Raw genomic sequence first — 15204 nt, forward strand, 5'->3', positions numbered from 1 at the left:
TTCACTGAAAACAAGCCAAGCCTTGCTTGTACAGGGACTAGTGGTTTAGTTCTGTCCCCAGATAACAGAGATGTGGGGTGTGAGTTTTTGCTGTTTGGTGTTGGTTTCTTCCAACTTTTTTTAATTCTTAATTTTTTTTTTTCCTCTAAGTGAGGCCTTAAGTAGCAGAAGTGTTGCATGTGCTGTGGTAAGTCCAGTGATACTTGGTACAGAGCTTTTCAGAGAGACTGCTAAAGCGTTAATGCATTGATCTAGAACTTGGAAGGGATTGTCTACAGGTGCCAGACGAAACACTTCCTTTCACATATGGGAGAACTGAAAGGGAAGGCAATATTTTTCTTGTAGCTATAATAAATATTTAGTATTATATTATATATATTTACATATTCATAATATATAAAATATTTATAACTGTATATTTATATATAATCAACTATACATATTTAGTATTATATTAGCATAATGCATATTTATGAATGCATACTTATTTATAATACATAATACAGGTCAGCTATTAATGGATGCTTAAAGCTGTATTCAGAAGCATGTTGTAAATGGTCCACAGTGGGTGGACTTGAGCACTTAAGGAGAAATAAGATATGTGCCCTTTGAATCTAGTCTGCCAATACCTGTTAATCATTGGCTACTCCTGGCACAGATCCAGTTTACTGGGCTAATCCGGGCTCCTAGAGGCTGAGTGTAATTGCTGGAGGCAGTTGTTGTTCTGAGAAGTTTCAGTTGACTGAAGTTCAAGACACAGTACAAAATAGAAATACCTGTTAAGTCTCTCAGACTTTTGTTGCACTGGGTAACCTCCATCACTTAAGGGCTATTCCACATAGTTGCTTAGATTGCAAAAGGAATGGGAGTACTGTGGTTTTCCAAGTGAGCATGGCCAATGACATGCTTGCATGGCCAATGACATGCTTGCTTACATTCCTTTGGGGACAAAAGGGAGGGTTAAGCTGTTGAAAGTGAGTTTTTCAGTCTTGCTCCTTTTTTTTTTTTTTTCCTAATCCAATAGCAGCTTTGTGGGTGGGGTGCCATTCCCATTTATCATGGACTGAGGTTGTAAGAATATTGATTGCAACATCTCCTATCTGTACTCGAGCAGCTGCACTGGTGACTTTCCCTTGGTTTAAGAGGGAGGAGGGGGGAGATGATGATTAGTAGATACAGGGTTTGTACATGTTTAATTAGGAAACAGATTGTGGCTCAACTGACTCTTAAGAGCTCTGAGAACTACTGGTTTTAATCAGGTGTTTCTGTAGGCAGCAGTGCATATGATGTAGTCCTGCTTTACTAGCTTTTGAAGCTGTTAATGACTAGTTACCTCCTTTTGACTTAGTGGGGCAATTTCTTCTGGGTAGCAGAAGGGAAGGCAAAGCATAAACTGGTCAAATTGGCTGCAAGAGAAGTTCAAATTTACAGATGCCTCAGCAGTGAGTGTTGGCTGACTTCCCTCTGAGCATTTTTAAGAATAACTTTGCACCAACTAAATTATAAAAAAATTACTAGTTGCTTCCTCATGAAGACTGAAGAATTGAGTTGCTTGCTCTTGCAGACAGAACTGCATGTTTTTTAGTAATACATTCTTAGAGAGGCTAATTTCTGTGGTTGTTTTTAAATTGTAAGACTGTAGTGTAACCTTAGTGGAGATCTTGTCTTGTGGATGTAGTGCAAGATAAAGGTAGCATCTTTTGTTCTCTATTCTGGGAATACTCTCAATAAAATGTTTACTGCTTTTGAAACTCACCCAGGTAGTTCAGTGCTTTTCATGTCAATTGTGCTTTTCATAATTTCCTTTTTTAATTTAAACCAATAACCAAACCCCTGCAACTGACCTAAAAAAAAAAAGCTTACTTTTGTTCTGACATGAGAATGTAACAGCTTGCTGTAAAGGACTTTAAGGAGCCTTTATAAGTGAAAAGGGACATGTAATACCTTCTGTGGTGGCTTCTCTGTCTCCGAGCCCACACTGTTGCCTGGCTGCTGCTTGAGGACATTAAAAGCTTTGTAACAGTCCTTGACAGCTTTGGTGCTTTTGTTTGTATCCTTTTCATGCTAATAATGGGTCAACTGATGAATTGAATTTACTTAGGGTTATACTCATGGTTACATGACAGCTTCTATCTTGCATGCCTCCAGTTTGTCCATAAGTTGAACTGTATCTGGCACTGCCAGTTGCTGGAGACAAGTGCTCCTCGTTTTTGAAAGCTACTCCCTAAAGACTGTAAAACAGGACAAAGTAAGTCTGACAGTCTGACTTTGGACTAAACTAGCACTTAAGCTGTATCACTTTGCAGTTTCTTGCAGGCTGGGAAGGGAATGAACAAGAGGGTCCCTCTCACAACTGTCCTTTCTCTTGCCCACAGAATGTGTTGAAGAAGAGAGACCAAGTTCAAGCAGAGTATGAAGCAAAACTGGAAGCAGTAGCCTTGAAAAAAGAAGACCGTCCAAAGGTTAGCACAAGCTGGTTTATAGAGTAGTTTCAAATGCTTATATTACTTCCTGAGAAGAATGGAGGAACAGAACTTGTTTTGTCTGGGTCTGGCAGCTGCTTTGCAGCATAAGCAGTTTCTGGCAGAAGCTTCTTGTTGGCAAGCTGGTATGAAATAGAGACCTAGGTATGAACATATATAACCTGTCTAGCAACTTCTGAATAGTGGGAGATTAGTAATACAGAGCAGGATGGCTCTGACCTATGTAAAAGTCAGCCAGCAGTCAGCTGGAGTGTTTAGTGACACAGACTAAAGCAGTGGTAGAACAGCCCCTGGTGGTTTAGCCGTATGTCAACTAGCTGAGTTAAGGTCCTAACCCTGGCATTGGAGAACTGTGGTGTGGGACACCTGTTTGACTCTGGAAGACTCCATATTTTGCCCCTTCTGCTAGAGAGCTCTTCCTGTGTGATGCTGAACAGACACAGCAGGTGTTACTGGGTGACAGGTTTAGGGTGGACCTTATGCAGAAGCAAAGCTGCAAACTGGTGTGCTTACACTGCCACCTGCTTTCTGCATGAAGCAATGTGCAGGAGCCCTATCTTAAATCACTGCAACTTTGACCAACGATGACAACAGGTTTTGTTCCCTTCCTCTGCTGGGTTTTATTTTTGTTCTTCTTAGTCTCTGTGTTAATAACTAATGGATGACTCTCCAGTGTTAGGAATACTGTACAATAATCTTACAGGAGGTTTCCGTAATGCCTTAATCTAAGAAGCTGAAGAGGATCAGAGCATAGAAATTAAAACTATTATTCTAGTATTTTTCTGATCTTGTGTCTGTCATGGACTCTACAAATAGTGGTGTATTGGGTGTCTTGTGGTGCTCTGGTATTTTGGTCTTCTGCCTGCTACGCTGCTGGCTGGTGTGGTACGTACTCTTACTTCCTCAGTGTAGCTTTGTATAAGCAGGTATTCTAAAAAGTTTTGTACAGGATGGAGGGAACTATATGTCACATACCTAGTAAGCCAGTTGAAGGTTTCAGGCATTTGCCTTTATAAAGATGTTGATGCAGTGGAACTGCTGAACTTTGCTAATGTCTTGCCTACTAAAAGGCTTCTGCATCTTACTTCTCAGTGGGATTATTGTGTAAAGCACAGCACTTAAATAGCTGTCTTAAAATTTTTTGAATACTTAACATCTCTCCGGAGTGTAAGCATATGTTTTGGCAATTTCTTGTACCATTTTTCTAATGTAAGTCTTTTGCGTTGTTTACAAAATGAAGTTGTGCAAACTAATCTAACTCCTTGCATGTTCATAAAATACTAGCTTGCAGTTTTCAGATCCTTTCTGCCTGGAGGGAGTGTCCTCATCTGTAAGAGCTGGTAGCTGGGAGCTATGACTAGCAGCATACCTTGCCTCCATGAGGTCTGCTGGCTGACTTGCTGGAAACTAAAAGCAGACAGAGGGGTCATGAGCTGGGTTGTGCAGTGAATGGCATATATGTTCTTTTTAGCATATTTAGCTGATATGACAGTAATTATGTAGAGACAAAACAAAACCTTAGGGGAAAAGAGAGCCTACTACAAAACGAGGGGCTGTCGTTAATATCTTCCACTGGAGGGCATTCTGGGACTTGCTGTAGACATGAAGCCAATCTGATTACAAAGTTCTGTTGGTGCCATTAGGCCATTCTTATGTTGAGACGATCAGCTCAGAACTATGGCTGGGCAGCCAAAACCATAAAATGTGGTGGGTTTTTTCACTAACATAACAGTATTAATATGGAGCCTCCAGCCTTTCTGTTTCTAGTGAGTACAGCGGTGAAGCCCTTTACCCATTCTGGACCCACACTGGAGCTGGTTTTGCCACAGTCCAACCTATGTAGTAAAGTACAGGCAGTTTCCTTATGGTGAGATTAACATCTCTGACCTAATTTATTCTGTTTGCCTCAAGGCTTTGCAGTGTCGTGATCTACGGGTACAGTAAATATGGCAGGACAGAACTTGAAGGTGACCAGGTGTATTTACAGGGGAAAAAAGACTTGTAACAGTACATCTTTCTGGAGAACTAGAAAGGTAAAAATACCATATACAGAGATTAGTTGCTTAATAAATGCTGGATTTGTTGTGCTTCAGGATCATTTGTTACATGGTAATGGTGCTGTATTGCGGACATGGTTATGCTGCAAGTGATACCATCTGCATTTGACCACATTAAATTCTAGATGTGAGGCATACGTAGACTCTGATTTCTTTGAGAACTATGAAGAGGAACAGATGTAGGTGTAGAACTTTGTATCATAAAATGAGATGACCAGACTCCTGAATATCCAATTTTATGCTCAGTTCTTGTCTGCACATACATCTTCTCTGTTTGAGCTACTAAAGTTGTGATGGGCCTTTCCAGAGTGGTGGAGTTTGGGCCAGTTGTCACTTGGTTTGGGAGTTTGGGTTTTTTTTGAGCTATACAAGTAGCTGAGAGCAGCCATCAGTGAGAAAGCAGCAACTTCCCCCAAAGTCGTCTTCCTCCTCAGTTCCTAGTTGCTAGCTAATATTCAGTATCTCCACTGGTAAAAGCAGATGAAGGCATTAGCATTGAGGTTTCAACTTATGCCCAGATTTGATGTTAGAACTATAACATCTTTTTCATTAACCTTGCAGTAGATATAAAGTGCTTAAAAGCTGTTCATTAACTGAAAATTGTTTCAGCTCCAGAGTTGCAACTTCTGTTCTGGGAAGCTTCCAGTTTTGGAAGGTAAGGTATTTTCACTCCCCAATAGGAGTGGTGCATGTGCAGACACTGCCTTCATGATGCCTGTGGAAACTTTAGTTGTAGTTCAGTGGTGTTGTTCCTTAATTAGAGCATATGTGACCCATTTGCTGACCACTGGCTTGTCCCTGTAGCTCTAAACTTGTACAGCCCTCTCACCCTGACCTGCAGGAGAACCGGGTGTGAGAAAGAACAGATTTTTCTTTTTCTGTAGCTTCATTGTGGTTTCAGATCCTGGCAGAAGCAGCAGGAAGCTGGTGAGTGGTTAGAAACTAGCTTAATTGGACTGGGAAATCTTATGTGGTTTTGCTTCCCTTGTGGCTTGTGACTCTCTTGATAGCTTAGCCTTTCCCATTAAGATAGCAGAGTACTTACAAATATGACAGAAGGCATACTTGCTTTGAGGGGACCATCTTCTAAACCTTCCAACTAGTGGCTTGGTAGTTCATCTCAAGTGTATGAGAGAACTTCATGTCTGCAGCTGTAGCAGAGTGGATTCTATAGCCAGAAGCGTAGTGCTCAGAGGGTGGGGGAAGTGTGTAGGTACTGAACCCCCAAGCTGCCTGTAGTGTAAATCCAGTTGTGCAAATAAAGGCGTACTCAAATGCTCTAAGTGTGAAGAAGGTGCTTCCTGTGTCTCAAACAGCTTTATTGGAGAACAGATGTACAATCTTTTCTGAGTCTATGCAATACTGCAGTGTTCAGCTCTAATCCACATCCTGGAGAAGACTCAGAGTCTGTATGTTTCTGCCTAAATAGTGTACCTTGCCAGATGGCAAGGTAGTAGCACACCTCTAGCTTCCTCTATTGTTACCCGTGAAAAGCTTCTTACAGAGTCTGTTCATCCTCTTCCTTCCTTCATGCCCTTCAAAGAAAAAGGGAATTTCTTGCAAGTATCGAGTATGAGAGGGGCCACAAACTTCTATTACTTCTTCTACCACAAACTTCTGTAATTGTTCTTCATTCTGCCTTTTCCCTTTGTGCAAGTCACAGCTTCCAGAGTGGAAGTTAATTTCTCATATTGGTGCTGGAGCTCAGCTAGACCTCTTTTGAGGCCATGGGCTTTAGTCTGCATGTCCTTACAGGCTTCCTGTCTGTATGGACCATGCAACACAAGAAGGGAGATAAAAGTGTTCATGCCTTTCCTGCTTGAAGAAACATTTGTAAATTGTTACTGTAGTTGACTGGTTAGTATACATGATGTTAGTTAAAACATAAGCAAAGAACACTAACTTCTTTGGCCTAAAGTGCATCTACCTTGGTTTGGTGACTACTGTCATAATCTGTTTAAATCTCTACCTAGACTTGGAATATGCTGTCCTGCAACTCTTCTCCCATTGCTTATGTGTGATTGTGTCCAGTGTTGGGCCCAAAGGCTCATGAGCCCATCTGCAGCAGTGATCATCAGTGCTTTGCACTTGGCTTTTTTTCAGGCAGCCTGTAAGGTTAGAAGTAGAAGCTAGAAACTAGAGGCTTACAGATTTTATTCTGCAGCTGTAGCTGATCACTGCTGTTTGTGTACTATGGTCAAGAGAATCCTGAGGTCTCTTATCCAGCTCTTTGACAAACCTAAACGTTTGTTTCATACACACTAGTGTGAAATGGGAAATGCCTAGTGCAACCGTAAGTCAGAAGGAGAGAAAGCTTGTTCTGGAGCTATAACCAAGCTGCTCAGTTTGAGAACTAAGAACTGACCCTGGGTACCCAGCACTTACACCAAATGGTTTTCCTCTTCACGTGCCTTCAGCAAGTGCTTCCTCAGTCTACCTCTGTATCTGGTGTGGAGATGGACAAGCACAACTACCCACTGCCTTAAACAGCAGAGAAAAACTAAGCAGTCCTGCCTCATCACTAATACAGAATTGGGGCTTTTCTCCATATGGCCATAACTGAGTTTATTCAGGGTAGCTACTGGACTGTTAATTTGCCCTTTCCTCTGTAGCTTAGCTAAATTCATCAGTCTTGCATTCTCAGTGACAGTTTAAATTTTCATTTCTTTTGCTGCAGGTACCCACAGATGTTGAGACATGTCAAGACCGAGTAGAATGTTTCAATGCTGACTTGAAAGCAGATATGGAGAGATGGCAGAACAACAAAAGACAAGACTTTAGGCAGCTACTCATGGGGATGGCAGATAAAAACATCCAGTACTACGAGAAGGTACGTGGCACTGCTGGAGCATTGACAGGAAAAAAAAAAGCAGTCTGTTTTCCTCTGAGGTGGTGATAACTCTTCAGGAAAGCTTCACACTGTCCTGAAGGAAAGAGTCTTGGGCATCTAAATCAGTTCTCTAGTGCTGTGGAAGCTGCTCTTTGTCAGCAACTTGGTGTAATCTATTGAGTTGCTAGTCACGCTCAAGTGATCTGCATGAGACTAGTAGTCTTTTGCAAGGCAGCCCTGGGACAACATTTCATCCTGGGTGCTTGTCTGTCTCGCATTCTTGAATTGAACAAGCAACTGAGCAGCAGTAGTGGCAATGAAAGACCAAAATGGCATGTTCTACGGATTCAACTAGACTAGAAAAATCTTGACTCTGCCTTTTGTAAACCAAACTACATGAGTTATTGTACATAAATGGATCCATATATAGATTACACTGTTACACATAAATTAGTCTAATCTCTGTCCCTTTGTGCATAGTTCTGTCCTTTGTATGCTGGTCCTGGAAATACCTAGTCATGTTCCTCTGCCCTTTTTCAGCTGGTGCATTTTTACCTGAGATTCAGTGTCAGACTTTGGGTGAAATACTTTGACATTTAACTGTGTATGCTGCCAGCCTAGTTTTGCTTCATGCTAGGACAATGCTGCCCAATGCAGTGCTTGATATATTAAACACTAATAGGCTTATGCATGGTGGCATACTCCCATCCTCTTACCTGTTGTATTTTTTCCACATCTACTTTACAAACTTCTTCCTGTGCTAGGTTACCTCTCTATGCAATGTTAATATGCACTTTCTTTGCCCCTTCCAATGTCTGTCTTGTCAGTAATTCATACCTAGTCACACAGAACTTTCTTCACCCTGATGTCCTCTTCTGAGGCTGCTGTGGACGTGTGTGGGGATATAAAAGACTCCACTGAACGTCCAGCAGTGCCTCTGCAATTGATGGTTAAATCTGTACATCTGGCTCTGCTCTTAATTGCAGCAAGGAAGCTTTTTGTTAGGGAAGTGTCTAACAGCTTCAGCACACACAACTAGAAGTATTCCATTCACCTGCAGTACAGTGAGCAAGATTAGAATGAATATGGTTGACAACAGTGACTTGTGGATATAAGATCGGGAGATGTTTGCCCATTCTGAATTTGATTTTGTGTTTCTAATATGTATTCCAGTCTGTATTTGTCCAGTTTTATTTCTGGACTGTACATGGTTGGAGGACAGTAACTATACTTACTCCAGTCCTTGTGCTGTGTATACATGTCTGGGGAGATGACTCCAAAGCCAGTAGTGACTTTCTAGAATCTAGACTCTGCATTTATTTTACTGTACCAGGCACTACCAGTTCATCACGCAATGGAGTCAAGTCCCCGAGATGTACTAGAGTGCACTGTGTCTCTGAACTGATTTCCCTAAATGCAAGGGATTTTTCAAGTAAGTTAGCTGGAGGTAGCCTATGATAGCTGTTATGTCCATATCAGCCCTCTCCAGCAGTTATACCACAGAGATGTGAATTTCTACTAGAAACAGTTTGTCTGCTTAGCTGAAAGCTGTGGTGTTCTTCAGCTTAGAAGAATCTAGTTTGATATTTGAAAATCCTGGGTATTCTAATGATCATTAATTGCTTGGGCCAGCTGATGAGATTGGAAAGCTTTAATTTGTTTTCCTTGTTTGGAAATGGCAGCTATTCTTTCTGAACACTTCCTTGCTGTTTGAGTTTCCAGTATTTTTCCCCCTTCTGTAATAATCTATAAAGACCTAGCTAGCCTTTCTTGAACTTGCGTTCTGGAAAGGTTGGTCAAAAGTTACAAGAACTAAGGTACAATCCGTTGTTTAAAATGTTTGTTTCTTTCTTCAGTGCCTTACAGCGTGGGAGTCAATTATACCACTATTGCAAGACAAGCCAGAGACCAAATAAGACGTACGTTCATGGACAGCCTAGTGCTTCTGTGCTCAGTACCACCAGACATACTGGAACTGTATGAAGGACTCCTTTTGTCAAGTTAACTGAAATGCCAGCTGCACTTAGGCTGGAACAGATGCTCTGAAAACTATTTGAATTTTTCCTCACTTTCTGTGTTTAAATTGGGGTATGTTTCATCTTTTTCAGTTATCTTGAATGGTTCCTTCTTTATCCTATGGAGTGATTGGGGGTTCGTAGTGAAAGTGCACGGGGATCTTGATAAAACTTACCTCTTTAGCCTGGAAGGAACTGATGAGTGGAACACTAAAAAGATGAAAATAAAACTCTACTGCAAGGTGCCAAATGACATCTTTATTACCATTCTGTTTTGTTTGCTTTAAAAATAAAAGATAATTATTCCTATGATACAGTACTCCCTAACCAATCCTTATCCCTTGTTTGGATGGGCAGGGAAAGGCTGGAAACAAATATTTTCTGTTTTACACCCACCCATATGCTCCCACCAAATAAAATGGCTTCTGGAGACTTTTCTGTGTGGGAGTTGGGCTGGTCCCAGGCAGAACACAGCAACATGACCTGCAGGGAGCCTGTGATGCAAGCATGAACTGTGGTTTTTGTGAGTGTGGCATGCTGTTGGTTCATACTGAGTATCCTTGTTTACCTTGGTGATTATAAAGTAATGTCAGTTGACTGAAGCGTATTTGTGACTGACGTGGGGATCAAAATATGGGCCTAGCTGCAGGAGCGAGTTGAACAGCAGCCTTTCAAGGTGCATGGGAATGGTGGAAGCAAGTACAAGTCTTTAGTGTATTTTTTTCTAAAGCTAGCTCTGGAAATTGCATAGTAGAATTTTCTTGGTCTATGCTTTAAATGCTTTTTGGGATTTTTTTTTTCTGAACTAGAGCCATTTTGGGCTTGGTCACTTAAGGTGCTTGTTGTAGTAAAGGTGGAACTCTGCTTTCTCTCCCCATGGTTTTTTTTTTGCAGCAGCTGACAGCCAAAGTGTGTCAAATGCTTGCCATCCACCAAGCACCATTGTGTGTGAAACTTGCCTTAAATAGGTTGGTGGGGGTAGATTGGTACCCTGTTAGATACAGGTGTGAACTCTGTATCTACTGAATGTGGCAAGTCTTTTAAGACTACTTCTGGAACAGATCTATTTTCTCAGTAGTTCTTGTTGGTCTTTAGAAATGTAACTGCTGTTGCAAGTCCCTTTTTTCCCTTTCTCTTGCAGTCCAACCTCAAGTATTGGTGTTAATGGCCTTAGGAATGCTGCTTAGGATTCCCTGGGTCCCAGAGTCTTGATTTAACAGCATGCAGATAAATTCTTTTAACCATCCTAAGTGAGGGGGATTGGGGCTAATGTCAGTGTAATATTGGGATCTGAGGGAATAAATAACTCTGAGCACTTACTGCTGAACTTGAATGACTACTTGATTTCTGGCAACTTTCTTGCAAAAAATATGAGCAGCTTTTGTCTTCTCCTTGACAGCCTACAGATACCAGTCTGGTTTGGACTTCATCCCTTCGTAAACCCCAAGTACACCTGAAGCCCCCTTATTCAGCTTGGTGGCTTTATAACAACTTTCAAGATGAGTTATTGCAGCAATGTGGCAGCTGTCAGGCTAATGAAACAATGCTCTCTGGCTACAAAAGTCAAGTTTAAGGCATTTTGAAAAGGTCTTCCTTTTTGACTCAGCCTCCACTGAAGCTCTGTGGTTCTAAACAAACTATGCTTTTTGGTTTAAGCTCATAGTTTGCCAATATACACTGATGTGTTGTAAATGAGAACTCTGCTTTAACTTGCTGTTAGGTCCAGAATGAGAAACTACTGTAGTTATGAAAAGGAAGCGCTTAAGGGGATCATCTTGAAGCAGTAACCAAGTGTTTTCCTCAGTCTTTCCCTTCTAAAATAAGCACTTGCCTACCATTTAACAGTCTGACCTTCATGGTTACAGTCTTTCCAATTTCCCACAAACTGAGATCAACATGCTTTTTTTTGAGCTGGTTCCTGTGTAGTGAGTGGAATTTTGTCATTGACTCTGTAACATCACTGGGAGTGAAGCAAAATGTAATTTTAACTAATACGTAGACAGTCTGCCTCTTTTTTTTTTATAAGGTAAAAGTGAAAGATGAGTAGAAAGTATGGTGGGGTTTTTTCCCTACAGCTGAGTAGGCTTCATGTAATGCCTTACACAGTTAGTTTTATGTCAGACTGAAGTGTGGGTATTTGTTCTGAGGGATTTAGGAACTGACATCACAGATGTTCATGAGAAACATAAAAGACAATGGAAAGCATCAAGTGAAATTCAAGTCAACATGTAACAGTTGAGGCTGGAGCTGCCGGAGATCAGCTTAAATTTTCTTTAATCTGATGCCACTGAATCTGTGGCATGGTTCTTATGCTTTGGATGAGGACTAGTTTTTTTAATTTTGGGTAAATCCCTTTCTGGCTAAGCTGTTGGAAGTCAGGCATGCTTTGCACCTCCCTGTTGGAGTTATGTGGCTCTGTGGCACCTGCAAGTTGATTTGGAGTGGTTGGAATGTGCACCTTGGGTTGTGGCCACCAGTAGGATTTCTTACATGATCTGGAACACTAAAACCTCTTAAGCCCCTACAAAGGAATGAAAACTTAACATTCAGAAGAGGAGTCCTCTGCAAGAATTGGTGCTGTATAAGAAGGGTGTTTAGTGATGCGTCTCCCAGCTCCTATGGCCTGCGGAGGAGTCTCTTTTTATAAAGAGCTGCTGTAAATCACTAGGTAACTGTGGGAGAGGCTGCGAGGTGTGGGGAGGATCTTAACTGTGAGGTTTGGGGTAGCAATGCCCAACAGGAGAACTACAAAATAGTGGGAAACTCCTGTAAGATGTAGTGACACTTAAAGAGTGTACTTAATTGCTGCTAGTGGGAGGTTGAAATATGAACGGTTAGTGAAACTCCTGATATGTTATCCTGTAATTCTTACAGAATAGGAGTCTCTCTTTTGGATGGCCCAAACCTTGTATGTGGAAAGTAAAAAGGTGTTGGTAAAGTGAAGCAGGAGTAGTGTGGGAATCTCATCTCTGAGTAACTTCTTGATTGTTCCATCACTTAAGGTCACTGTCTACACATGCACTAAAATGATGTCAAAAGTCATTAGCTGCACCCTTTCTATGAGCCTATGTAACATGTGGGTCCTTCAACAGTCCTTAAATTAGCTGAATTTTCCTTGTAATCCATAGCCGGACCAAGTTCCCTCTCAGGATTCACTGCTGTCCTGGTAACTTCTGTGTGATTTCTGGGATGTTTGTTTTTTCTCTGAACTGGCACCAGCACAATAAAGAAGCACTGAGATCTTGTTTTCATGCTCAGTAATGAACTGTGCATTGTTCATATCTTATCTTTCTGACTCTTGCAATAAACACAGATGTTGAAACAATTACTTCAGGTATCTATTGAAAAATGAAAAGTTAATAGGTGCAGCCCTAAAGACACGAACTTTTCTGAGTTGTATTGAATTGACTGTATTCTTCACTGGAGTCTACTTGGAGTTTTGTCGCACTGACATGTGCGGAGGATGGAGTGGTGGGTTAAGCAGTAGAAAGAAACATCTGCAAAGCATGAGTTGCAGAGCTGTTTCTGCTGGAGGTACTGTGAGGTAGCCTTGCAGCAGTGGCTCTGCATAACCTCTTTGTGATGCGTATTGCTTCAGGCGTTGGTCCTGCAGATGACAAGGTACAAAACAATTCCCTCCCAGCCCACCAGGGTCTGTTCAGTGTTTTAACAGGAGCCGTGTTTTTGTTAAAACTTGCACAACTTAGCTTCAGTGTGATTAACATTGCAGACTGTTTAAAATCCTGGTGCTGATAACCACTGAGCAAAATTGCATAGACTAAACCAGCTCACTAGATGTTCAGCCTTCTTAAATTCTGAAGGTAGAACAGTCTTTCTGTTGATATGTTAACTTATACTACAACAACCAATAAATAGGGAAAAGGGGATCTTTTTTTTAAGGTAGGGGAGTTGCTACCACTTCCCAGATATTTTTTTTTGTAAATTGAAACTGGGGATCACAGGAATAAACTTGCCTTTTGGCAGTGTGAATGTTGCATTTTAAACTTTCTGGGAGTGCTTTTGAACCAATTTTACAGAATAAAATGGTAATGCTTAATTCTGTGCTTAGCACTTTGAAGTATTGCTGGGTATCTGACTTTTACAAAGTACTCCGTAATGAACTGGGCTGGTTTTTAAGGTTGTGTGGCTCAGGCACAGTACTTGTGCAGAAAATAATGTGCTTTCCAAAAAGGCATAAGTAGATCACCTGTGTGTAAGTGGCATGCTAAAACGTTAAAGGGTAGTCACTGTCCTAGACTACTTTGAAGGCCTTAGTATTCTATGCTTTGCAGCTAAACCCATTTCCTTAACTCTGCTGCTGAGATACGTATCCATACCTTCAGATCAAGCAGCAAGGGTTGGGGCCGGTGCCACATTCCCACAGCACAGGAGGGCAGACAGCAGAGGGACAGTCTCATGGTAGCAAACAGTCAAAGGGCTTTTGTCTTTAGTATATGAAAATAAAGCAGCACCGTCCTTGTTCTCTTTTGCTCTGTGCCTGCATCCCTCTGTCCCTCCTTAAGGTTTGGAGAGTTGGGCCGTGCAGGAGGTAAACTGGCTGTGAGTGGAGGTGGATCTCATCCCCCCTCCTTGTGAAGGTGTCAGTACTGGGGACCAAAATGATGCTGGCTCATTGCCCAGTCTCCTCTGCTTTCAACCTCTTCAAACCCACTCACAGGATCTAGTCACTGTTCATGCCATTAAAAACCAAAATGAAAGCTGTGAAAAGACTTGTCTGTGTGAATTAGCTAGTAAACAATTGAAAAATAGGAAGGAGGCTTTTGTTTCCGGCACTTGACCAAATCTGGCAACTGTGCTCTTGTTCAGACTCGCAGACTAGAAAGTGTTGTCTTGCCTTCTGGTGCTGGCATGTTTCTATACTCTCTCATGTATCTCTGTATAAATATACTTTGTGTGTTGTTTACTATGGAACTAGTATTGATGGACAAAAACACTTTGAGGTAAAACTGTTTGTAATTCTCTATTAGTGTGTACATTTTTTTAAGATGCGCCATTTGTTTACCTCAATTAATTTAATGGAATGGACCAATAAATGTATTAAATGATGACTCCTTTACCTAGAATATAAAGTTTCATTTTTTTTGTAGCCTTTGCCATTGAAATGTGTGCACTCATTTTGTTGGGCAGCTCATCATACTGCAGAAATACTTCTCCCTTAAGATTTTGTTCCACTGCTGATTTAATTAAAAAGTAATCTGTTGCTGTAGTACATCTGGTGTTACTCAAAAGTGAAGCCTGGAGCTGAGGAGAGATTGGGGGGGTGGGAGGGGTGGGAGCAGGCCAGTGAAGGAAACGGGTGATAAGGGTGGCAGCAACTTCCTCAGAATAAAGGGTTGCTGAGTGAGTCATCAGCCTCTACTTGTTGCATCCTGGGCTCGAAATGAAGCTGCCTGATTTGCTTCCAGTTTATTTCAGTTACTGAAGGGCTTTTAACTTGCCTTTACTTAGCCCAGGATCTTGGAAGCCACTTACATGCTAATTGAAGTAACAAGATTTAAGACAAGAGAATAAGTCCTGATCCCTCTGGAGCATGCCAGCCTTTTGAATCGTGTTTGACTTCAGCTAACATCATCTCATGCTAGTTGCTGTATTGTATGAGGTTGCCTTTGGTAGGGGTTTCACCCCAGCATAAAGCTGGGGTAACAAGCTGACTGTTAACGGGTGTCAGTATCCCTACATCTTTGTGAAGCCTGTAGAAGTAGTGTGCTGCTGTTACCTGTTCTTAACCTGTTACAGGAGTAGTACATCCTGGTGATGTGAGTTGAAATGCCAGTATCGGCCCTTAAGTCGTAGGTGGC

General features: G+C 41.5%; 1 protein-coding gene across 2 annotated transcripts in view; it reads left to right on the forward strand.

Moving 5' to 3' along the window:
* The window catches only part of SNX30 (sorting nexin family member 30), a 50250-nt gene extending 35760 nt beyond the window's left edge, over positions 1-14490 (forward strand). For both annotated transcript variants that reach the window (XM_080371031.1, XM_080371032.1), the window contains exons 7-9: positions 2376-2462; positions 7218-7370; positions 9227-14490. In XM_080371031.1, the coding sequence (XP_080227157.1) occupies positions 2376-2462; positions 7218-7370; positions 9227-9286 (300 nt within the window). In that variant the 3' untranslated portion in view covers positions 9287-14490. The remainder of the gene's footprint in view (positions 1-2375; positions 2463-7217; positions 7371-9226) is intronic.
* Positions 14491-15204: the final 714 nt, after the last annotated feature.

Source organism: Falco punctatus (genome assembly GCF_963210335.1).
Source record: "Falco punctatus genome assembly, chromosome: Z".
Taxonomy (NCBI): domain Eukaryota; kingdom Metazoa; phylum Chordata; class Aves; order Falconiformes; family Falconidae; genus Falco; species Falco punctatus.